The sequence below is a fragment of the Trifolium pratense genome, linkage group LG4, assembly GCF_020283565.1.
Source record: "Trifolium pratense cultivar HEN17-A07 linkage group LG4, ARS_RC_1.1, whole genome shotgun sequence".
Taxonomy (NCBI): Eukaryota; Viridiplantae; Streptophyta; class Magnoliopsida; order Fabales; family Fabaceae; genus Trifolium; species Trifolium pratense.
In genome coordinates this window covers 3748394-3774001 of record NC_060062.1, presented here as the reverse complement: position 1 = coordinate 3774001, position 25608 = coordinate 3748394, and the positions used below count along the sequence as shown (strand labels likewise).

General features: G+C 31.7%; 3 protein-coding genes across 4 annotated transcripts; 2 read left to right on the top strand and 1 right to left on the bottom strand.

Annotated features, from left to right (window-relative positions):
* Window positions 1-7252: 7252 nt before the first annotated feature.
* LOC123920859 lies at window positions 7253-8344 on the bottom strand. Its single transcript, XM_045973186.1, has one exon. The coding sequence runs from the start codon at window positions 8342-8344 to the stop codon at window positions 7253-7255; it is 1092 nt and encodes a 363-aa protein (XP_045829142.1).
* Window positions 8345-10906: 2562 nt separating this feature from the next.
* LOC123924069 (fasciclin-like arabinogalactan protein 7) lies at window positions 10907-13155 on the top strand. The gene is made up of 2 exons (XM_045976834.1): window positions 10907-11070; window positions 12105-13155. The coding sequence occupies exon 2, from the start codon at window positions 12154-12156 to the stop codon at window positions 12934-12936; it is 783 nt and encodes a 260-aa protein (XP_045832790.1). The 5' UTR covers window positions 10907-11070; window positions 12105-12153; the 3' UTR covers window positions 12937-13155.
* A 4995-nt stretch (window positions 13156-18150) lies between these two features.
* LOC123921166 (fimbrin-5-like) lies at window positions 18151-24408 on the top strand. 2 transcript variants are annotated; one of them, XM_045973586.1, is made up of 15 exons: window positions 18151-18318; window positions 18417-18548; window positions 18686-18856; window positions 19383-19618; window positions 19711-19882; window positions 19999-20037; window positions 20189-20257; window positions 20381-20497; window positions 21258-21469; window positions 21876-22031; window positions 22189-22388; window positions 22580-22737; window positions 23028-23124; window positions 23268-23359; window positions 23818-24408. In XM_045973586.1, the coding sequence occupies exons 2-15, from the start codon at window positions 18462-18464 to the stop codon at window positions 24019-24021; spliced, it is 2010 nt and encodes a 669-aa protein (XP_045829542.1). In that variant the 5' UTR covers window positions 18151-18318; window positions 18417-18461; the 3' UTR covers window positions 24022-24408. The 2 variants fall into 2 exon arrangements, with proteins under 2 accessions (XP_045829542.1, XP_045829543.1); XM_045973587.1 differs by lacking the exons at window positions 18151-18318; window positions 18417-18548; window positions 18686-18856 and adding an exon at window positions 19148-19299.
* Window positions 24409-25608: the final 1200 nt, after the last annotated feature.

The following is a 25608-nucleotide window of genomic DNA, read 5'->3' as shown; positions in this document are numbered from 1 at the left end:
TTTTTGCAATAACTCATCTAAAACTTGAAATCACTAATTTTTTAGTATAAAAGTCATCCTAACTGCCAGATAAAAATGCATGCGATTCGGTTGGTTTTTAGTTGATAGTTAAACCAAACTATAAATGTAGGCGGTGACTAATCCCTAATTAGTTGATAGTTGATGTGGTGTTGAGTAGAGGAACCAGAAAGATATGTTCTTAATAGGGCGAACCCAACTATTTGGAGATCCTACTTGAATATTAAAAAGGGCCTCTATTTAAAAAATATGATATTATTAAGAAAAAATTGTGTTCTATTTAAATTATAAATAACATTTAAAAAAACACAATAAAAATAACTATCATTGTAAATTATTTCAATTCTTAGGTTTTCCAAATTTTTTAGCAATTTTAATTTAATTTGAAATGACTAATATTGCAAAAAAAAACCGGTATTTTGAGGTTTGAATCTAGCACCTTGCACAGTTGCACACACAAACATTATAGTTTATGATTTTTTTTTTGTTTGACAAGAGTTTTCGACTAATCTATTGATGTACATTTGATGCTTTTTGAATATCGATAATATATAATTATTATTATATGATCTCAAAATTTTGATGCTGCAAAATTTGTCCTAAAATTTTGAAACTCCAATATAGTTGTACACTCGACACATAAATTGTAGCGGGTCTAACTACAAACACCCAGGTGCATAAAGTCTTTCCATACAACAAACATGCGACATTGCGACATCAACTTCTTTTTTTTTGTTGTTACATCATCAACTTTAAATTTCACTACATAATTCCATTCATCATATTCGTACTTACTCCTATACAAGATAAACATGACATAAATTGACCTATTTTTCACAAACTAGCCAATAGCCATTACGAAACATCATATAGTAGTGTGTATATATAAATTCTCTTTTAAAAAATAGTGTTACTCATCTTTGTGGGTCACAACCCTTAAGTCCCGGGCCCTTAAGTGATTTGGGCCCAAATTTAATCTATTTTCAATCACAAATTAGAGTGTTTCTTTTATTGTCGTGCGAGATTCTCGTGCGCTCTATTTTAATTCATCTACTATTTAAGTAGTGAAAGTTGTAAAATAAAAAATTTGAATAAAAACATCGTCCGCTACTTAAATAGTGGGTGATGTTTAAGAAAATGATAAGACGGCAAAAAAAATCCCCCACTGATTATAGTACTTGGGCTTGATGGTTTGGGCCATAACGACAACCAATTTGTTGGGAAATACTATAATCATCTCGTTTTGGTATAATCATCGAGAAGAATCTTAATCGATTACTCAAATATTTAGCCTATATTTGGTATAACGGTGAATATGTCATAATCACTAGTCAAGTGGTAAGTAAGGTAGGGCGTTATTCGATGAAGAAAACATACTTTAGGAAAGTGGTTCAGGTAGCTCAGCTAGTTAGAGCAAAGGACTGAAAATCCTTGTGTCAGATACACTCCGTAGTTTCTACAAAATAACAAAATCACGGTGAACTACTGTGATTCTGGTATATTCACTTTAATATGTACCAAACATACACTAAGATAAGCTATCTTTATAAGCTATCTTTATATTATAGCTTGCCTAAACAATTGTATTTGCTTAGTAGTATTTCGTTTTCTTTTTCCTTTTCCAGCTTCTTGATGAATTATATGAGCTGGTGTGGCATGAAGGGCAATATCACATTCAATTATTCATATGATCACACATCATACATTATACATTACATCAATATGCAATTACCATATACTAAAAGACACGTAAAATATTGGAAGACCCACTAAATCCAACGAACTATAGAATCAGATTGATTAAGCTATTTTAGCTACAAGTCACATTGATAGCAATCTCTCATCTATATTTCTAAAATTACAAATATATACTACTCTTCATTTCAACAAGTTCAATATAATATATATATTCATTTTCATCTTCATATCTTTGAATATTGCATTACTTTTGCTTTAATTCCACGACCAAAATTTACAAGCAAAAGTGAACTTAAATAATAAATAATGGGTCATGTTAACATGTGCATAAAAGGCACATGTTAAGGTTCTAAATATAGAAAATTGCATTTATTATTATAAAAAAATTTAATGTTTACGAAATTAAATGCACATATTTCAATATATTATTTCCACTTTTACTTTCTTAACATGTGCCTTTGGTGCACATGTTAACATTTTCCATAAATAATTTGCCAAATGTGTGATGAGTTTGAATCCTTTCTTTATTCTATTTTTATGTTGTCACGTGCGTGCTTTGGAATACTATTTAGAAGGATTTGTTTAACGAATTTAATGTGCACTAATTTGTAGGATTAGGGCCATTGATATTACCTCCTCACCTAGTCATACAACCTGACAAAAGCTATTACACACTTTGTTAAAAATAATTAAAGTCATAATTAATGTTAGTAATTTGATTTGATCACTGATCCCAATAAACTTCACATGTTTAGTTGTTTAGGGATTATTACAGTGGTTATGACACAAAAAACTTCTCCTGAATATAGATTTAAATTCATAATATGAAATTTTAGCCACCAACTTTCTCCCAAAAAAATGTTAAGTATCATTTGGCTCAATAAGTGTTGTTAGTGCTTATGCTTGTATGTTAGGCTCATAAGCTCGGTTTAAGCCTATAAGCCAGCTTGCCTTGTATTACAAGTTAGTTAAGATTTGTTAGACTTTTGTTAGTTTTTGATGTTCATTGTAATTCCCTATATAAGGGCACATTCAGGGGAGGAGCCCTTCATGGGCTGGACAGGGTCATGGCCCGCCCCAGAATTTTTAATTTTTTTTCATAGGTATACTATTTAGCGGCGGTTATAAACCCCTGCTAAATAGTCTGTGTAGTTTGTTATATTTTGTTTTGCGGGGGTTTCAAACCATAAAATCCAGTATTCTTTAAAAGGTTTGCATTTTGCGGGGGTTTCAAACCCCCGCTAAGTTTACGTCCCAGAATTCAAATGTTTCAAATATACTTTTTAATTTAATTTTTTAAGCATCCCTTCTAATGTTTTATTGTTTAATAATTTATAGATGTCTTAAAATGTGTAATTTATTTTGTCGAAGTATTCAAGTATATTTTTTTGGAGAAAAAAATACTCAAATTTTTATTTAAAATAGAGTTTATGCATAAAAATTCATGTTTGTTCAATATTTTGTTAAAAATATTTAAATTTTTGTTAAAGAGATGCATATAATATTATAAACATAAATAAAAACACTAATTAAAAAGTATGAAGTTTACACATTTGACATAAAATATATTTCATAATATATTTTTAAAATTTATTTAATAAACATGTTAATGGTCCACTTTTTGACTATTTTTGAGATATCCATACTAGACAGACTCTCAATATGATAGGTCTTTTTTTAGTAATTTCTTTTGCATATTCAATTTATATTTGTAGCGGCCCGCCCCAATTTTTCGGGCTAGCTCCGCCACTGGGCACATTGTTTGTTGATTAATGCCATGAGAATTTTCCCCTCACTCTTAACAAAAAAATAATGACACCGAAAAGATGCCAATCAATTAACTGGGGGTATTTTTTTACGAGAATAAATAATAGTTTATGCTAACATGTATCTTAAAAGTGCGTATTTTAAGAAAATGTTTTCTACGTTTATCTTTGTAACATGTATATTATTAAGGCACATGCTAATATTTTTCTATTAGTAAATAATATGTACTATTATAAACAATGAATTGGACCAAGTGGTAAGGACCGAGTCTTGGTCCCCTTAAGCATGTTATCAGGGGTTTGATTTTTGACTCATGTGTATGGAAAAAATTTGGTCATGAGGGGAGAACTCATCTTGTGTACCTCACATGTTCCCCGCTGAAGATTAGTCATCACTAAAAACGGTGAAAACTTTGTACCAAATATCATGATAACATAAAAAAAAAAAAAATGTACTATTATACTACTACTTTCTAAAATTTTGTGATTTAAGTTCAATTAGTTAAAAAAAATCTAAAAATAAACCGTTTATGAGAATTTGAATTCATAAAATAATAATTTTTAATCATGTTAAATTTTATATTATCGAGATCCCTTATATGAGAATCGAAGGGTTAGGTGATTAGATAAAAAAACAAAATGCAAGTACTTACTATTCTAGTATAATAAAGTTAGGTGATTAGAGAAAATTGTCTTCTATATATCTCAGTACAATCAAAGCTAGGTGATTAGAGAAACTTGGTAGGTGTTGAAAGTGCCATTCTACATGAAGTTGAAGACAAAAGTTAATTTCCCTTTTATTGATTACCTTTATTTTCTTTGTGAAATTAACAAACCCTTACAATTTCAATCTCTACCCATTTAAATGGAAGGAAAGAAAAGTGTCAAAATATTGGTGGATAAAGTAAGATCAATGGAATGTAGTGATTTGTATAACATGACTTGGAAGTGATTTACATGTAAAAGTGGAAAATAGAAATACCAGTCCAACTTTTTTTCTATTACTAATATATTAAAATCGATTACCACCAAAGTTACTGATAAATTCTTAGTACTTTTAACCACGTTGCAAGTTTTATATCCTTCATTGTAATTTCACTAAAAAAAAGTATATAGAAACAACATAAGATAAATACAAATATATATATATATATATATATATATATATATATATATATATATATATATATATATATATATATATATATATATATATATATATATATATATATAGAAAGAATAAGATGAGTACAAAAAAAAAATTATATAGGAATCTATCCATAAAAATAGTAAAAAAAAAACAATAAAAAGATTATATAGAGTTTAGTCAATAAAAATAAATTATCAAAAAAATATAGAAAAATAAGTTGAATACATAAAAATAGGAATATAAAAATAGAAACATAAACAATAACTATATTAAAAAAAAATATAAACAATATTTTCCATCAAAAATAAAATAAATAATATTACTACCAAGTTTACTATTAACTATTAATAATAATAAAATAAAGTTAATTACTATCAAATTTACTAAATTACCCTATATATTCCTGATAAAATTTCTAATTTTCGATTAAAAATATATACGGGATCATTATTTGTCACTGAAACATAAAAAAATTGGATAAATAAGTTTTACAAAAAATAACACAATATTCTCACTTATATTTAACAATATTTTATTCTAAATAAATTTTTTACATTAAGATAATGATAAACTTAAATATGAAAAAGATGTACCAAAAAAAGAAAGAAAAAAAATAATAAACAAAAGGCGGGTTAATTTTTAACCGTGACCAAAAGTGTGTTAGGCTAGTAAAGTTTGGGGATTTCACGGATTTGAATACTTTCATATTTATAATATATAATTAATTTTTTATGAGACCAAATTTAATTAGAGTGGGTTATGCTACGGTCTAAGATAAAAAAAAAACACTTGTATTTATATTTATCTTCTTTTGAAAGGATTAGCAAAGTTTGAGTTTGTGACTTCTGAAATTCAAGACTTATTTTTTTACAATTAGATCAAATTTTCAAAGTTGATTAATTATATAAATGAGATAAAAAAAAACTTAATAGTGAGATTATGAATATACAGTGCTTTTTTTTATTGGTCAAACATAACATAAAATATTTAAATCCGTACCGTAACATAGATTAGTCTTTGAATGGAAGTCTTAAGATGCACTTTATTTATTGATTTTCTTTAAGATATATTGAATCTTGAATAAAAAAATCATACTTTATATAATATTGTAGATTTACAGCCGTTTCAGAGTTGGTCAAATCATTAGATTAAAACGAAAAAGAGTTGCTCAAATCATTTGATTAAACGAGATACAATTATCACTTACCATTTCGTAAAATGTTGGTGAGATTAAGAATTGGAGGGTTTTGTAGATTTGGGATGTTGATACTTTAAGTGTGAATTAAATTTTATAGTGGAGAGAGAAAAATATATATTGAACACTTTATAAATAAGAGAATCTATAAATTTAATGTCTTGATGTTTTAAGTTAAGATATGATGTCTAATTCATTTATGTGGTTCCAGATTAAGGTTCAATATGATGATCCTCATACCTCATCATGATCCAACAGTAGTATAACTATAAGAGTCAATGGTTGAACCAACTCTTTTTGTCGAAAGTCTTCCTGACCTAAGTGTTCATGCAGTGTATCTCATTGATGCAGGGTACCAACGGTGGTATAAGTGGATGAAAAAGCTTTCATTTGAAGGGGAGTATATCCATAAGAAATTGATTGACTTACACTTAATGGCGAAATTGGTGATATTTCAATTATAAGTTGAGTTCCATATTGGAGAGAAAAAATGGATGTAAGTAAGAAGACACATAAATTTAATATTTTCATGTTTTGAATTAAGATCATATGGTATATATCTTAATTACTATGAAGATGATTATTTTTGTGATGTTAATTATATACAAGTTGTTTGTATGTCATAATTCTATGTGACTACAAAATGTTGATAATATTAAAGAAATACTAAATAATTTGAGTAAGATAGAAAACAAATATTTTATACGTATGATGATTGAGAAGGGAGAAATAGTGAGAAAGGAAAATGCCAACAAAATAAGTGTCGGCGGTAGTTGGTGTTTGTTTGAGTGATGAAGCATAGTTATAGTGATCTTAATTTGTTTAGTTCATAATGCTTGAATATGTTACGTGAAAAATAGTGTAAAGTGCCAAGAACACGAAACTACGGTGAATGAAGATGTGTTGCAGTTGTTTTGTTTTGTGGATATGTTTGCCTGTTTGGGTTGCATGAAATTTTAACTGCATACAGTTTTACTGTTAAGATAAATCTAATTGTTTGATAATGATCGAACGATCTAAGTTTAAAGAAAATTTATTCTTTTATTTTAAACTATTTTAAATTTGGACCGTTTGGTTTTACATGGAATCAGATTGTCAATTATGTTCTCACTCTAGGACTACATGCAATTTTAATCAGAATCCAATGTTTGCAAAATATAAATGATTCCTAAACAGTTGGCATGGGGTGTTGTGGTCCTTGGTGTGGGGCAAAGCATGGAGCAACCAATATGGCGGTGGGGTTGTTTCATGTTTGTGTAACTTTTGTGTCCCTAGTCAATGTGTATATATGTCTCTTTCTTCTTTTTTGTTGACAAACAAATTCAGTTATTTACATTTTACATGCAAAAATGTACATTGTACACCCTCGTATAGGGGAAATTCACAAAGGACTCGAGTTTTCGGTTTTCAAAAACCCCCTCCCATTTATTGGGACCTGTGAGATGTTCCACCCCTAAAACGAGTGTTATATGGCTGCCCAACACTCCGAGCCAATTGTCTTATCTTCTTCGCTTTACTTTTAGAAATAACAGGGGTGAACTTCTCTCTATTCGCCGCTGCGGCCCAAACTTGTTTAATTAGTCGAAGGTCTGCTTTGACCACCTCATCAAACTCCTCATATGGCAATATCACAATCTTTTGCGTTGTATCAGGTATAGCATGAGCGGAGGCATCAAAGTCATTAGTCTCCGTGACTGTAATATCTATCGGGGTGAAACAATTTTCAATTTCTACCGCATCAGCTTGCTTCACTGGCTGCGTATCTGGAACACTCGATGAGTTATCAGTTGTTTCCTCTGCTTCTTGGTCGAAATCTTGTTTAGTAACAGTAACACCAGCCACATCATCAGTGGTCACTTGTCGCAACACTAGATCATCGGTCTGAATATTTTTAAGAACAATGTCATCATGAACAGTATGTAGCGTCACACTAAAGGAGGTTGAATGTTGGACAACAACATCATCAGTAGCATTCAGAGTTGCGCCAATATCCTTACTTGGACTTTTAGGGCTCTCAGGTGCTTGCTGACGTTCCGCTTCATGCTCCTCATTTTGCTGCTTCCCCTCTTGTGTTCCGATCAAGTTGGATTGGTGATTGTTTTCCACTTCAACCACTTCCGCAGAAGTGCTAGGTAAGGCACAATCCTTCTTCTTTGGTACGTATTGTATGTTCGCAGCTTCCTTCTTAATTGTGATAATCTTTTTGCCCCGATTATCAACCTTCGCTTCAGAAGGTTTCAGGTAGTGACAGGCTTGAACATTATGCCCTATAATTCCACAGTGCATACAAAAGTCAGGTAAACGTTCATATACCACTACAAGTTTGAAAGAGTGTCCCTCACGTTCCACTAGAATCTCGTAGAAAACGTGACTAAACAGATCCATATCGACTAAAATACGTGCATAATGGCCAAATGCACGAGTTTTAGTAGCTTCATCTAACGATAACGGAGTACCAATAGCACTAGCTATTTCAAACAACGTGTGTTGGCGCCAGTATTCTTGGGAAAACTCCATTAGTCATATCCAAATTTGTGTACGAGTTTGACGCTGCGTGTACGGATTAAAATCATTGGACCACTTAGAAAGCCTAAGCACCCCAGGTTTGAGGTTTATGGTTCCCACAGACCATGCTAAGTGCATGTCCTCAAATGAGACAAACTGAAACTCATAAAACCCTCTACCTAGAAAAATCATCTTCCATTGGTTAGCGGTCTTCCATATAGTGGAGAGTTTACACGACAGTTCACGGGCAGTCAAGGACCTGTTGCCCTTGTTCATAACAAGCCTACCATGGAGGTTTTTCTTGCAGTCCGCGACACCTTTTTCGTATTCATGTTGAGTAATTTTGATACAGAGGTCGTCACCTCTAATGGATGGCACAAGAAGCTGACTGATTTTGACATCACAAGCATCATTTAACGCCTGAGCAAAGGAATGGTTGGCTACCGACGGAGGTTTTGTCGGGCCAGGAGAGACCATACATGGCCACGGACAGATGTCCACCTTGGCGGTGATAGTCTGAAGCAAGAGTCCTGCAACCACTTATCAACAATAAACTGTTGATGTTGTTGTACGGAGCTATCATGTGAATTGGGATATATCCACGTACTGATGGTTAAGGAAGAATTGAGATTCAATAATCAATGGAACAATTGAATCAAGAATTGATGTATATATGGAACACGTGGTGACACAACAATGAAATTCAATATACAAGGTTTGACAATTGAAGCAAGAATTGATCTATGATGGGATCAATTGAAACAAGCAATGTGACGACGCTCATGCCTAGAGAAAACCTAGCAGGGTATTTTTTGAAGTGAAATGAAGTAAAAGATAAATGACACATTAATAAAGTGGAATGTTAAATTTATAATTTGCATAGAACACAGAATCTCAAAGATGACCCTAATCATGCCAATTGGTCATCACACGAATCATATGCAATGCATATCCATCCATCAAAAGAGTATTGCATAAATCATGATGTTCTTGAGGGATTATGTTATCCTTAAGCCTTAAGGTACAATAATTAAATACATATTTTCATCAATAAAATAATCAAATACATTATTTACATGGGACATCTTGGTCAAATACAAGATTTGCAAAAATACCACAGTCATAGTATAATTTAGTGTATGTGAGTTTCGTGTTCTATTTTCCTAAAATAAAATTATACATATAATAAATTAATTATATATACATGTATATGTAAGATAATTACACTTAAATAATTAATTTAATTACACGATTTTTCCAAAAACAAGACAACTAAGTATGGTGATATGTGAATAAAAAGAGTTAATTGTGTGAGGAAAATATGAAAACAAAATTCCGTCTATTTGTTACTCTCAATTTTTCATCACCAAATGTCAAAGCCTATTTTTCCTTGATAAAAAAAAAAATGAATAAACAAACTTGCAATACAAACTATGATATCTAGATTTCTGGGATGATAAATTGGAGAGAAAGAAAGAGATGAAACATAAAAGAAAAATATTGGTGGGGTAGAGTGCAAGGTTGGTCTATGATGAATTTAAGAAGTGGTTAGTTCAACCGGATATGGAAAGACCACCATACATTCAAACTAAGGAAGAGGTTTTCCATAGACCATTAATTTATTATAATTTTTATAGAGAAGCTTTAATGAAGAGGGGTTTGGGTAGTATGCAGGAGTTTCTAGGTTCTGACTCCAGATAAAACTAGGCATGGAGTAATTTAACTTAATTTAAAGTTTATATTTTTTCATGTCAAATTTATTTATGTCAACGATGACAGATAAATTTCATGTTTTAACTATGTATTGTGAAGGGAGATAAAACTTTTTAACTACAAAAAAATAAAAAAGAAATTGGATTCTCTTCGACTCTGTTTGGGAAGTACAACAATATAGCTTATAGTTTATAAGTTAAAAGTTATGTTTGGTAACAATTTTTAAAAAAGAACTTATTTTTCAAATACTATTTTAAGTAGCTTATGAGCTTATAGCTTATAGCTTATTATTTTTTTCTTCCAATATTACTTCTATCATCTTACTTGAAAAAAATTAAATATTAATTAAACATAACTTTTTTATGTCATTTCATACATATAAGCTAGTTCGACTGCTAATTTTATCAAACACTACAATAGCTTGGGATCCCGAGCCAACAAACACAATTTTTTTTGCTTTCACCACCAGTTTAATCTGATTCGGTCGGGGTCAGTTCTGACATCAAGTGGTTTCTACCTCCTCCCGTTCGCTGTTGTAGGATCGAACGTTGAACCAACTACCAACCAACCGTATTGGTAAATAAACAACCGTTTTGTTTTATGAATAAATCTACAGTAAATAAAGTCACTATGTTTGGTCTAGTAGTGAGAAATTTGAGTAGTATATTTAAGTCTGGGTTCGATCCCCAGCTTGTTGTAAAAAAAAAATGTAGTAAATAGATTTAAAAAGAGATAAATGTAAATGTTATTTGAGTTATAAAACCACTCTAAACTTTTACTATAAAAAGTATATAAAATATTTATTTACCCTATAAACATATGTACCCACAAAAGAACTTGATATTAAAAAACAAAAACAAAAGAAACACACTCAAGTTAGAAGCATCTATCTAGCTGTGTGCTGTAGCCATCTCTTTCCCTTTATACCTTTATATACCCTTCTTCCATTCTCATTCTTCCCACTTCTTCACATTCTCCTTCTCTCTCTCTCTCTCTCTCTCTCTCTCTCAATTCCTCATTTTCAGGTCTGTCTTCTCTCTAACCTCATTTTCATACTTACATATATATATGTATGTCACTTAATTCATTGTTTAGTCCAAAATTTTGGTTTTTTCATTTCTTTTAAGTTTTAACATCTAAATTTCATTTTCTTTTTAATTTGTATTTGAGAAATTGGATCAATGTTTATAGATCTCTCTCATTTCATTCATGTGTTGATGATGTGGACTTAGTCACTGTGTACTTGACTGGTCTAACTCTTGTTACTAGTTTCATATAGTATTGGATATGATGAATTTTTCTTTAAAAAAATAATCTTTTTATTTTAGTAACATATTCACTTCATTTTCTTATCTTGAATTTACCATTTTGGAAATGTGGTCTTATAAGATTCTACAATTAAACTGTTCTAAATTTATTTATAAAGTTTTCAATTTTCACTCTTTCTTCATATCATATTCAGATCTGTAGTTGTTTATGCTTGTTTTGGTTCAATTAGAATTCCTAGATCTTGCTTTATACATTCCATTTTCTGTTGAATAATTATCTGTTTTTAGTAGTATATGTTTAATTTTTCAAGATCTATAGTTTAAGCTATTTTGTTAGTGGCTATAGATTTAAGCAAATTGTTGACAAATGTTGAGTGTTATGTAAAAAAGAAGAGAATGTGGTCAATTATAAATATTTATACTATTTGTTTATTTATATATTGGAGACTGATTTTCAAGTTTGAACTTGGAGTGAATATTAATTTTTTCGAGTAAACGGTCATTTTGATCTTAAATTGTGTGAGTCAGCTTCACTATAGTCGTTGAATATATCGAAACATCAAATACATCCATGAGTGGATCTTTTGTTAGTAATTTTATAGATCAAACCGGCAAACAAAAGACACATTTGAGAATCTGACTTAGCAAAAGACACATAATTTTGATGCATAATTGTAGACTATATAGTGAGTCTTGTTGACTCTATATATTTACATTATTATACTACTTTTCAATTTGATAACTAGTAATTTTTTGTTGAGATCTAACATTGTGGAGCTTTTTTCTTTTAGGAATTTGGAGAGAGTAGTGATATTTGTAAGCCAATATAAACATTCAAAAATGAAGTTTTCAATGATTTTTCTTGTTAGCAACATTCTGCTGCTGCTAAGTTCATCAGCATTTGCCAAAACTGTTAGTCCGCCTGCTCCGAGTCCAACTCCAACACCAGCACCGGCACCTGCACCCGATTTCGTAAACCTAACTGAATTACTCAGTGTTGCTGGTCCATTTCACACTTTTCTTCAATACCTTGAATCCACAAAAGTGTTAGACACATTCCAAAACCAAGCAAATAACACTGAAGAAGGAATCACTATCTTTGTACCAAAAGACAGTGCCTTCGCAGCATTGAAGAAACCTTCTTTATCCAAACTCAAAGATGATCAAATCAAACAAGTGATCCTTTTCCATGCATTGCCACATTTCTATTCACTAGCTGATTTCAAAAACCTTAGCCAAACTAGCTTAACTCCCACGTTCGCCGGTGGTGATTACACGCTGAATTTCACCGATGATTCTGGTACCGTTCACATTAATTCAGGATGGTCAATTACTAAGGTTACAAGTGCGGTTCACGCAACCGACCCTGTTGCTATATATCAAGTTGATAAGGTTTTACTTCCTGAGGCCATTTTCGGCACTGATATTCCACCAGTCCCGGCTCCTGCTCCGACACCTGATATCGCGCCTGCAGCTGATTCTCCAACTGAAAAAAGTGCTGACAGCAAATCCTCTTCACCTTCGTCTTCGCCTGATCATTCATCTTCTTACAAGATTACAAGCTATGGAATCTGGGGCAACATTGTCTTGGCAACTTTTGGTGTGGTGGTGATGCTCTTGTGATGATGATCATAATGAGAAATTTATTGAGTATTTAATTTAGATTTATTATGTTTATGCATCTACTTTTGATGCTATTTGGTTTGATTTGAATCAATTTTTTTGTGAACATAATGTGTTATTCAATACATGTATGAGAATGTGATTTCTGTTAAACACTTGAACAAAAAATTAAATAAAATAACTGGTAACATGTGATTGTCATGTTATATTATGCAGTAACAGCTGTATATCTATCTACCTTTTCTTGAAGAGTTTTAATGCCAATGCCATCAATCACTAATCACTCATAAAGTTATTAGTAGTTTGTTAGCCTCCTTAAGGAATGTTACCTGAAATTGGATTGGATGGCTGAGATTAGATAAGACTCTATTTGGTAAAATTTATGAGTGGAGTGCCTATACATACGTCTTTAAAACAAGAATGTTGTTGGCTCAGGATCTCAAGCGCAAAAGCTTTCTCTCTCCCAATCAACGATGATCTCAGTAGCGCGAACTATAGTAACAAGTCTCTAGATAAGTTAGTAAAGAGATTAATTGTTATGCACTGACAGTGTAAAGCTTTTTGATTGAATGCATGTGTAAACTTGTTTTAATTTACACTATTAATTAATAATGTATATAAATTAAATTCTCTTTTCAATTGAGAAAAAATTACCAGTTAACTTATAATAAAAGGTTATAAGCTATACAAAATAAAGTATAAATTTGTCTGAAAATGACAATTATCAAACAAGTTTTCTCTAAACATAGGATCTTAAGCTATATGCTTAACGGTCCAGCTCCTCACGAGTCACCCAACATATATATATTTTTTTTCTAATGCTGGTGGGCATGTGATAGCTAGGAGAGTTTTGGCAATGCAGATCTTAGATCTATCTTGTGAGTGTTATTAATCATAATTTGTTGCTGTTATTCCAAATGTTGATAATATTTTATTTTAAGGGAATGAATGTTGATAACATTATTAACACTCTAACAAAAATATATAATTACAAATAGGCTATTTTATTTGTATCAGCAATTGAGTCACTTTTTCAGTTTGGCTATGTTTCTGGTCTAGCAATGACATATTGGTTATGTTTCTGGAGGAGAGAGAAGTTTTTTGATACAGTATAATAAGATGCAAAAAAGTTATTGGAAAATAAATAGCTTCAAGAGTATTCTAAGAACATACCATATTTCCTACCACTTTTTCTCAATCTCTCATACAACAAGAGAGTTACAAAAGTGGTCAAAAAAATATCTATTCGCAATTGCACACCAAGAGCAATCTCCAATTTCACTCAATAACTCATATACTCATTAGGGATCTCCAATTATTCATAGCAACCCAAAGTATTTATTTAGAATGTGTTTTCGAACTTAGAAGAAGCTCACAAAAGACACTCAGGGTCTTAGGGGCAGAGCTAGGAATAAAACATTGGGGGACCAAGTCTATGAAAGTATGTAGTGGTAAATATATAGAACTTATAAAAGATTATATAGACACAAAAATCTATGAAAAATATGTATTGGTAAAGAGAAGAATATGCTAGCAACATAGTATGACATAAGTGGTAGATACTTGGGTTCTTAATCATTTAGTTTTGAGCTCGATCTCTGGCTGCTGCGTGTATGGAGAAACATTTTTTGGGAGAGGTCAACCCCTTAAATGAATCTCAGTTACCTCGAGGAAATCAATCTCTGCAGTTGCGCGCGGAAAACTTTTTTTTTTGTTTTTGGTTGTAGATTTAGGGCACTTGTTAATACGATTCAAAAAAAACATGAGAGATGGCCGGGTGTATGCTTCAATTGACGGGAAAATTTATGTTTCAAAACAACATTTCCAGAAAAGAAAACTCTAGAACCTAATTTTAGTAGTTGATTCGAATCGACACCTCCAAAACAAAATAAATAAAAACATATTTTAAGGCACAGTTACAACAAACAAATTAGATATTGGGTGTGCAATTATAAAACACAGACGTCATAAATGTGAGATTTACTTTGTCCTTCTACCAATTACTCGTGTGCTCTATGTATTTTCTGTTTTACTCATTCGTAAATTAAGTAACGGATGTCATAAAAAAAAATAGCAGATATTATAAAGATAAGATTTTTTCGGGGTGTCCGCTACCTAAGTAGCAGACGGAAGTATATTGGTAAATACATAGGGTACACTAAAAAATTAGTAGGGTGGAAAAAGTAAATCTCAAAAAAATGTTAGCAATATAAAGCTTTTGTTGGGCCTTGGAATGAATGATATCCTATCTTGAAAGGCCGGTGATTATAGGAAATTTTTTTTCCTACCCCTACATTTAACTCTCTACCCCTATAAAAAAACTCAATATTCCCATTATACCCTTTGTATTATTTTAGTTCACCCCTACATTTGAGCAAAGTTACAAACCAGAAAAATCAAACAATGAGTTTCGAATTTTAGCCAGGATTAAACCCTGGCTAAATTGAAAATTTCGGAATAGTTTAAACATGTGTTCCGGTAAGAAAATTGTAAACCGGAACGGTTGTTGAAAAGTGTTTCGGTATAGTGTTAGCCACGGTTTAACCGTGGCTAAATATAGAATCTGGAAATCCCAAAACTAAAAACATCAATCTTAGTACTCAAATTATCAGGAGTTAAATTGTACTAAGATGTAACACTCTCATTCGCAAAACATACATAACACAATTTCTACCCAAATCTGGGTTATTATGATTTTGTTCCATCTCTCCACCTCTTCATCTTCAACAATTCCCTTTGATTCATTCATTCATCAACACAATCCAAAAACCCTTCAACTTTTTTACTTAATCACGAGCTACCTCAATCTTTCTTGCAAAGCTCAATCTTACATCTCAACCTCAAATTCTCTATCATCATCATCATCATCATCAAAACCAAACAAAGACAAAGAAAAAACCATCAAAAGAAAAAACCATCAAGATCCAACAATTTCAATACAGTGATCTTGAAGCTGCAACAAACAATTTCTCAGACAACAAGCTTCTAGGTAAAGGTAGCCATGGTTATGTCTACAAAACAATTGTTCATGGTAAACCTGTAACTATAAAAAGACCATCTAGAACCCACTCTCTTCTCAATCAACATACCCATCTCATCATCTTCACCTGAAATCACCAATGAATTTGATAACAAAATCGATATTTTGTAGAAAATTCAAAGTCCAGGATTGGTTAATCTTGTTGGGTTTACAAATGATTCAAAAGATACATTATGATTGAGTACTAAGATTGATGTTTTCAGTTTTGGGATTTCCAGATTTTATATTTAGCCACGGTTAAACTGTGGGTAACACTTTACCGGAAAACTTTTTTATAATTGTTCCGGTTTGTAATTTTCTTACCGGAACACATGTTTAAACTATTCCGAAATTTTCCAGTAAACTTCGAGACTCATTGTTTGATTTTTCCAATTTGTAACTTTGCTCAAATGTAGGGGTGAACTAAAATAAAAAAATGGTATAATGGGAATAATGAGTTTTTTGTAGGGGTAGAGAGTTAAATGTTGGGGTAGGAAAAACAATTTTCAAAAAATAATAATCTTGAAAGGCCGGTAGTCCAATAAGGATATGTTCGGATGGGATGGATGGTAATAAATGTTGTAAAATAAAATATATTCCTTTCATCAAGGACAAATATTAATATAAAATAACATAATTAAGCTATAACTTTGTTGATAGCTAATAAGGTATTTTTTAGCCGATAACTGAAAACTTAGTAGAATAAAATTAAAGTGTTTGATAAATCTAACTATTTATAAGTATAAAATGACATAAAAGTACATGATATTTTTTTGTGAGTGGATAATTTCTTTATTTAAAAAATAAAGAAATAAAAATTAAAATAATAAGATTAAAATTATAATGAAAAGTAAAAAGTTATAAGCCAACCGCTAAATGGAACAACATATAAAAAAAAAATCAGAAAAGTTTGTTACTAAACACTTTTAATTTTAAGAAACAAACTTATAAGCTAATACAATAAGAAGTAAACTAACTAATGGGTGGGAAGGCCGGAAGGGTAGGACAACTGATTGAGTTGGTTTAGCTAGTAAGGTTTAAGGAGTTGGGGAGTTCCATGGTTTAAGTCCCGACAAGAAAAAAAAAACTAACACAACAATTTATAATTTAAAATAAGGTGAATTTGTCAAAATCATTGTGATATTGTAAATTTGTAGAACTTAAAGTGCAATCGTGGTTAAATTCAATTGTCGTTCTTTAAGAGATAGATTTGTTGGTTTTCAGTCTACTTATAGTTTGTTATAGCAATGAGTGCAACTTTTATACATTTTTTTTATTGCAATTTGGTTTTGGGTACCAACTTTTACACATCTTATAGTTTATAGTTTATCATATTTTTTTCCCAATTTTACTCATGTGATCTCACTTAAAAAATTAATATTAATTAAACTTCCGAATTCTACTAGCTAGCTTATTTGCTATTCGCTATAAGCTCATCCGTTATAAACTAATTTATTAAATATGTACTATTTTTTTTTTACCAAAATCAGGACCTAAATAACTGATATATTTAACCTATAATCTCTTATATTCTAAACTTGTTCCGCTAAGCTAGCCCTAAACCTAATTTTTTTCCGCTCTTTTTAATGCATATTTATATTAAAAAAATACAAATTTGTCAAGCATGGGAATCAAACCCGTCACCCTTGCTTACAACAAAGTCTTTTAACCACTAGAGCATCTGCTTCAATTGTGATTAAAGTTAAGAATCTCATCTCTTAACTCTCTTAACCACTAAACCTAGTAAAAAATTACTATTAAAAATAAAAATTAATAATATATATTAACGTTACTATATTTTTATAATATTTTTTCAACCCGTTACCTAATTTTCAACCCTAATTCTTTGGGACACCTTTCATTTTTCACATTAAACTAAATAAATTTTTACTAAAAACTTCCACTATTTAATTTAGTTCCAAATATTTCAAATATACAATTCCAAAATAAATTTAAAAAGATACGAATAAAACTTTCAATGTAGTCTATAAGAAAGTATTTCGTAACAAAACATGATTTCGGTTGTATGAATTTTATCCAAGTATTTTTTTATTGTTACATATTACGACCAATTAGACCCCTGCACCACCGCACGGGCAGAAGTTGATTATGATTTGATGATGAGTGACAGGTGTCATTGAAATGTTACGGATATGGCAAAGAGTGAAATAAAAGGAAGGAGCATTTAATTGTCGCATTCTGATTCCCTTACCCTTCGCTTCTCCTTTCACCAAAACGTTTTTTACTCTCCACCCCATTTCCACACTTTCCTACAAACAAACACACACTTTTTTTTCTTTCTTTCTGCAAAAAATAAAAAATAAAAAAAATGAAATTCATTATTTTCAATCTTAACCCATAAGGTACGTTTTTTTGATTTCTTATATGAATCTTCCATATGATTTGTTATTCAATTCAATCATCGTTTATTCCAATGTATTGTTTTTCTTTGTTGTTTCAGTGTGTTCTTCCAACTGTTTGATTATATTCCCCAACCAAGTTCATCATGTCTAGTTTTGTGGGTGTCATTGTTTCTGATCAAGAACTTCAGAGCCAGTTCACCCAAGTCGAATTAAGAACACTCAAATCAAAAGTATGTTTTTTTATTTCTTGGTCATTCATATGAATCAAAAGTATTTTTATTTTTATTTTTTGGTCATTAATATGAATCTATAGATGTATTTGAAATTTGAATGATGAATGAATGTGTTTGTGTTGTTTTTTTATCAGTATGTATCTGCAAGGACTCAAGGGGGTCGTGTTACTGTCGGAGATTTGCCTCCCATTTTCAAGAAATTGAAGATTTTCGCTGAGCTTTTTACCGAGGATGAGATTAAGGCGGCATTGTCAGAGTCCTATGGGAACATGGATGATGAAATTGACTTTGAATCCTTCCTCAGGGTGAGTCCTTATTTGTTTTTGTATTCCTTATATATATGATTCTTCTGTCTTAGAATATGTGTGTTTATTGCTTTCCTAGAAGAAATAGTATGAACATGGACAAATTGCACCCGAATCAGAAATTGTATGCTTAAATGAGACATATATTCCCTCGATTTAGGAAAAGACATCGACATTTCCTCAATTACCCGAATCTCCCCCTCTATTATGTAAAAATAGAGGGTGTGTATGTGTTTTATTTAAGCAAATTAGGGGAAGGTGTATGCAATTTTCCCAACAAATACGAGCGATTAGTGTTCATTTGAAAAATAGAGGATGAGTGCAATTTTCCACAAGAGTATACAAGAATGTTGTTTGATGCTCAATTTGTCTCTAGTCCTAGCATGTATGCACCTAACTTGAAAGTATACTTTTCTTTTTGTTTTGAATGTCTGCATGGGAAGGTATATTCAGTTTATTTTTAAGTAATTTTATAGGTATTATCTATATTGAACCTGGCAGCTTATTTATTGACATTGTGTGGTAGGCACATGTAAACTTGCAAACACGAGCTATGGCAAAAGATGGTGGTTCAAAAAGTTCTTCATTTTTGAAGACAGCTACAACGACTGTTCATCATGCAATTAATGAATCTGAGAAGGCTTCTTATGTTGCACATATTAACAGTTACTTGGCTGAAGATAAATTCTTGAAGCAGTTTCTTCCGCTTGATCCAGCTACAAATGCATTGTTTGATCTTGCTAAAGATGGAGTCCTGCTCTGGTAAATGATCAGTGCCAAACACAAGATAATTTTTTTAAAGACCATAACCATTTCTCTGTCTATAATTTTATAGTTTTATTTTACTGCTGCAGCAAGCTTATTAATGTCGCCGTTCCTGGGACCATAGATGAACGAGCTATCAACACAAAACGGGATCTTAATCCATGGGAGAGGAATGAAAACCACACCCTTGGCCTCAATTCAGCAAAGGCTATTGGGTGCACAGTGGTTAATATTGGTACACAGGATATGGTTGAAGGAAGAGTAGGTTCAATCTTCCTTTTGTCCCTAGCTTCTCCTGTTCTGTGATTTTGATTATCTAAATTTTGACATACTTTGACTCTTCCATTTTGAAAATTGTCTTGTTTTTTTATTTGTAGCCTTATTTGGTACTTGGTCTGATTTCACAAGTAATCAAGGTATACCACTGAAACCTGCTCCCTTTATACTTGCATTTTATGCGACTTGATGAGGGATTGCCACCATTCTGATTTTGATTATTCATTGGAATGACTTTTTAACTTATGGTGTCTTGTGTTTGTCTGTCTTCTCATTATGAGGAAACATTAGATTCAATTGTTAGCTGATCTCAATCTAAAGAAAACTCCTGAACTTTTGGGATTAGTGGAAGATGATAAGGTGATGTTGGATAATATTGTTCCTTTTATTTGTAATTTACAAGTCGCGTGATATTCTTTCCTTTACATTTGTCAGAACTGCAATTAAATTAAACTTCTTTATTACGATATGACAAAATGGCAGGATGTGGAGGAGCTTATCAGTTTACCACCTGACAAGGTTTTATTGAAATGGATGAATTACCATTTGAAGAAAGCTGGATATGAGAAACAAGTTACAAATTTCTCTTCTGATGTAAAGGTGAGGGAAATTCTATTTCTGTTACTCTAATAGAAGCTGTTGGAATGAAAATAAGTAGTTAAGGTATCGTGTAAATAAATAATATAGGGTAGCATTATATATATAAAATTCCGATGTGTGTAGAATACACAAATCCCGTCACTTGCTTTCGCGTTATATATATATATATATATATATATATATATATATATATATATATATATATATATATATATATATATATATATATATATATATATATATATATATATATATATATATATATATATATATATATATATATATATATATATACAAAACTCCGATGTGTGTAACACTTAAAAGTATTTTAGGATTTAGCTCCTATAGAGTGATAAACTGTAGAAGAAATTGAGGAGGTAAAACAATTAATGAGCTAGTGTTGAATTTGGAGAACGGATCCCCTCCTGTGAGATTTTCACAGGAGGTGGTCCAGTGTGATCACAGCCATCCATGTTTTAAAAAGAAAAATTAAAATGGTAATTGTGATGAAAATTGAAGGTTCAGATCTGTTCTCTTGTATTTGTAGTACTCCTTATGAACCCCTTTTGTCGTGATATACTAAATAAGAGAAACTGTGGACCTTCTTTATGTTCTGTTCTGCTGTCCTACACCATGCTGATTACTAAATTACTGTGTGGCACATTTTCTTCACATAGATGATGTTTGATAGATGTAAACAGATACAGCGTGGTTCTAAATTGTGTGGGTCTATTTTATCTTTAATGTTTTCTTTTTGCAGGATGGAGAAGCTTATGCTTACTTGCTTAGTGCCCTTGCTCCGGAAGTTTCAGGCCCATCTGCCTTGGCCACAAAAGATCCAACAGAAAGAGCAAATATGGTTCTTGAGCAGGCAGAGAGATTAGATTGCAAGAGATACCTCACTCCAAAGGACATAGTGGATGGGTCGCCTAACCTTAATCTTGCATTTGTTGCTCAAATATTCCAGCATAGGTATGGTTACTTTTAAGATGTTTTAATTGTGCTATCTACTTTGTTGTAAGTTTATACATTAAGAATATTGTGGGACATGCTCTCGAGAACCCGTCTTTTTTTCTTTTACCATTTTTATTGGGAAAAGAGTGGCTCCTCTAATTTTTTTAATAGGCTTCTGACTTCTCAGTATCAGGTTCATTATATCTTATGAATATAGAAATATCGTTCTTTCTTATAACTCTTTCCACTAGATTGGAACTTTCCCTATCGGAAAAAAGACGGGGCAGTTGATTCATTTATTAGGAACAAGTATGGAGGAGTAGTGAATTTATAGAGTTAGAAACCGTATAGATGATGGATGCTGATGGAGATTGTGATTTTCATTTTTATATATAAATAATGTCTGGTACTTGCACTTGTGTAGGAATGGCCTTACAGCTGACACGAAGACAATGTCCTTTGCTGAGATGATGACTGATGATGTACAGACATCTCGGGAAGAAAGATGCTTCAGACTCTGGATTAACAGTCTTGGAATTGCTACTTATGTCAATAATATTTTTGAGGATGTCAGAAATGGGTAGCCTTTCCACTAGTCAATTGGTTCATTGTCTGCATTTTCCTTACTCTGTTCACATCTGTCATCTACTTCGTTAGTTGAGATTTTTCCTTGACCTAACTACTTTTTTTTTAAACACCTTGACCTTATGGTTTTCGTGTTATTTCCTTTTCCACAGATGGGTTCTATTAGAAGTTCTTGATAAAGTTTCACCTGGATCTGTCAATTGGAAACAGGCGACAAAGCCTCCTATAAAGATGCCATTTCGAAAAGTGGAGAATTGCAACCAAGTTATAAAAATTGGGAAGGACCTAAACTTTTCCTTAGTAAATATTGCTGGTAATGATATTGTACAAGGGAATAAGAAGCTCTTACTAGGTTAGTTTCAATGATTTTCAGCTTTATGGTAGAATGATATTGTTGGTGCAGTCGATATGTTTGTTTGACGGGTTCCTTTCCTTTTAACATCTTCTTGGCTTCTGCTTTATCCTCACTCATTGGTTATTTTGGTGGATCAATGCTAGCATGGGGATATCTAACAGGAACTTTCATCTCTGTTTGTCCTACAGCATTTATGTGGCAGCTTATGAGATTTACTATGCTTCAACTTCTGAAAAACTTGAGGTCACATTCCCAAGGTAAAGAGATTACTGATGCTGATATATTGAACTGGGCAAACAAAAAAGTGAAGAAAAGCGGAAGAGCATCTCAAATGGAGAGTTTCAAGGTAATAAAGCAGAAAATAACCAGTTCTTACTATATTGATATTAACATGTATTTGTGTATACCATTCTTGCTACTCTTAAATTTACATTTTTCTAAGACAATTATCAGTCTTAGATATTATTTGCTTTCATGTTGATATTTGCTGATAGTAGAGATTAATTTTATTAAACCTTTAGAATTGAGAAAAGGACCGTGTAAATTTGTAATGAAGGGACACGGTACACAGTGGTTGTGATGATGCTTGGACTACTACACACTTTTTAGATTCATTAATTTATTTTATTTCACCAGGATAAGAATCTTTCCAACGGCATTTTCTTCCTTGAGCTTTTGAGCGCTGTAGAGTCAAGAGTAGTCAACTGGAGTCTAGTTACTAAAGGAGAGACTGGTATGTCAACTTTGCATTCAACTTGAAAGTATTTAATTTGTTATCAAGCATTTAATTTAACATTTATGTGATTGTGATGTGAATATGTTATCTTACAAACAACAAAGGAAATGTTCAAATATAATTTGTTGGACAAATTGCAGATGATGACAAGAAGTTGAATTCAACATATATAATCAGTGTCGCACGAAAACTTGGATGCTCCATTTTCCTGTTACCTGAGGACATAATAGAGGTAATGTCATCAATCGTAAATGTAATTTTGCCATGCTCCATGAAAACCCCAACTTCAATGATTTTGTTCAGTTGAAGATTGCTAGCAATACACTTTCTTTTATTGGTTGAAATTTATATGGACTCCACCAAGTAACGCAGATCCCGTAAAAACTTGGGTAGGACCTGTATGAATTTTTTAACCGTTAAAAGAGTGTTACTAGCATTATTCTTGTTTAGTTTGGTCAATGTAATAAAATATAATAATCTATCTATATACACATATTATATACATGTTCATTGAGCTTCTTGTCTACATACTTAGTTCTTTTGTTTTCATCGAGAGACATTTCAAAATAGAACACTAGTGTACATAGTATGTTAATGCTTACCTAAGATTATAGCATACTTTATGTTCTTATTCGGCTGAGAAGTTTTATTTGTGTGGCTCAAGCTTATTTTGGCATTTAACCATGACAGGTTAATCAGAAGATGATACTTACTTTAACTGCTAGCATCATGTACTGGAGCCTGCAGCATTCTGAAGAAAGCTTCACCCCAGAAGCATCGCCTGTAGCTTCAGCAGATGGTGAACATCAAACAGAGTTTACAACCGAGGTGTCCAATTTAGCTATTGATGATGTTTCGGAGAATAAACCAGAGGATGAAGGAGTCTCTTCTTAAGTTGGCAACGTGGAATCTTTGCCGACATTGAAAAAGGAAGTCTGTTAAAAGGTTGAAGTAATAAACCACAGGATGAGGGAGAACAATTCTTTTTTGTTTATAGAACAGAAGGATGAAGGCAGCCTCTTGGTGCTCGGCGCAAAAGGAGCTTATATTTTTTTTTTTATGAAAAACCACAGATAATAGAATGATTTTGTAAAATTTCTTTTAGAATTTTTCTACTTAGGTATATTCTTTGACAAAAAACCGTATGCATTTTTCTCCCAATAATAAGAAAAGGGAGGAAGGCATCCGTTTTATTTTCTATCTGATAGCCAAGATAACTCTTAATCCGTGCTTGCGGAGACTTGCCTGCACTCCATTTTAGTGACTGGTTTTTCTAGTTAAGGTCTTGGAATTCCTGTATAAGGCAGATAGTTGGAGACATGCATTTAAATTTTTCTGTTTTCCTTCAAATACAAAAAAAAATCTTGGTTCTGTTCTTAACTTGGTTCTGAGTATTGCCAACAGAAAGCAACAAAAAATTGGTTTGAAACTGAAAGAGAATTTGTACATTTAAAGCCATGCTTATGTTTTTTCATCATTAAAATGATTCTTTTTCATGTATATAAAAATTCATGGCAAATTCATGTAATCTAAATAATTATGCACAAACTTAAATATAAATATATCGAGTTTCACTTTTACTCTAATTTTTATTTTATTTATCATTCCTTCCAATTGCCTGCATAAAACCAAAGTCCTGACTTCTTCTCAAATGGTACCCTAAAAAGAATTTGACATATATGTTGAATGAAAATGCTAAATAATCACATTAGGTACTTACTATAATACCCTTAACGTTCTAGCCTAAACAATAGGATTAACTGTCTTGCAGCTCTTGTTATTGTGTCATAAATGTCACACACAATGTGCCATAACTGAAACCTGCAACTGCGATCGGGAAGGGTTGCAATCACTTGATATCAGAACTGACCCCCAAATCAAATTAAACTAGTGGTGAAAGCAAAAAGAAATAAAAATAAATGTTACACACAATGAATGAATTCTCATAAATTGGGCGGTAGGGAATATCATTTCCTCAACATTCTACTCACTAACAATATATAACTAAAGTTTATTACATTTTTAGGTTTATTTTATAATTAATGTATTTAGATTTATATTATAGATCAGATATATTAATTATACAATAAACTTAAAAAGATAAATTTTACTTATCGAGTATCAATTTTGGTACACAATGTCCTCGACCATTATTGGGTATTATATATAACGTGATTATAGAACAATTCATTCGTATCCATCCTATTATAGTAGCTCTTGTGAACATCATGTTCACCATTATGCAATTTTATGACTTGGCGGCAATGGCATGTTTCAATGGTATACCCACCAACTCTCACAAATCACATGAACAAATATCGGATTTGGATTCCGTGAAGTCGACTGCATGCAGTCAATAAATTTAGACCGTCTAATCTTGATCAAACGGTTTACATGTGACCGACTGCACTGCAGTCAGTGAATTCCCGACTGCACTGAACCCCTATCCACAAATATCAGCAACAATTCTATGTCCAAACT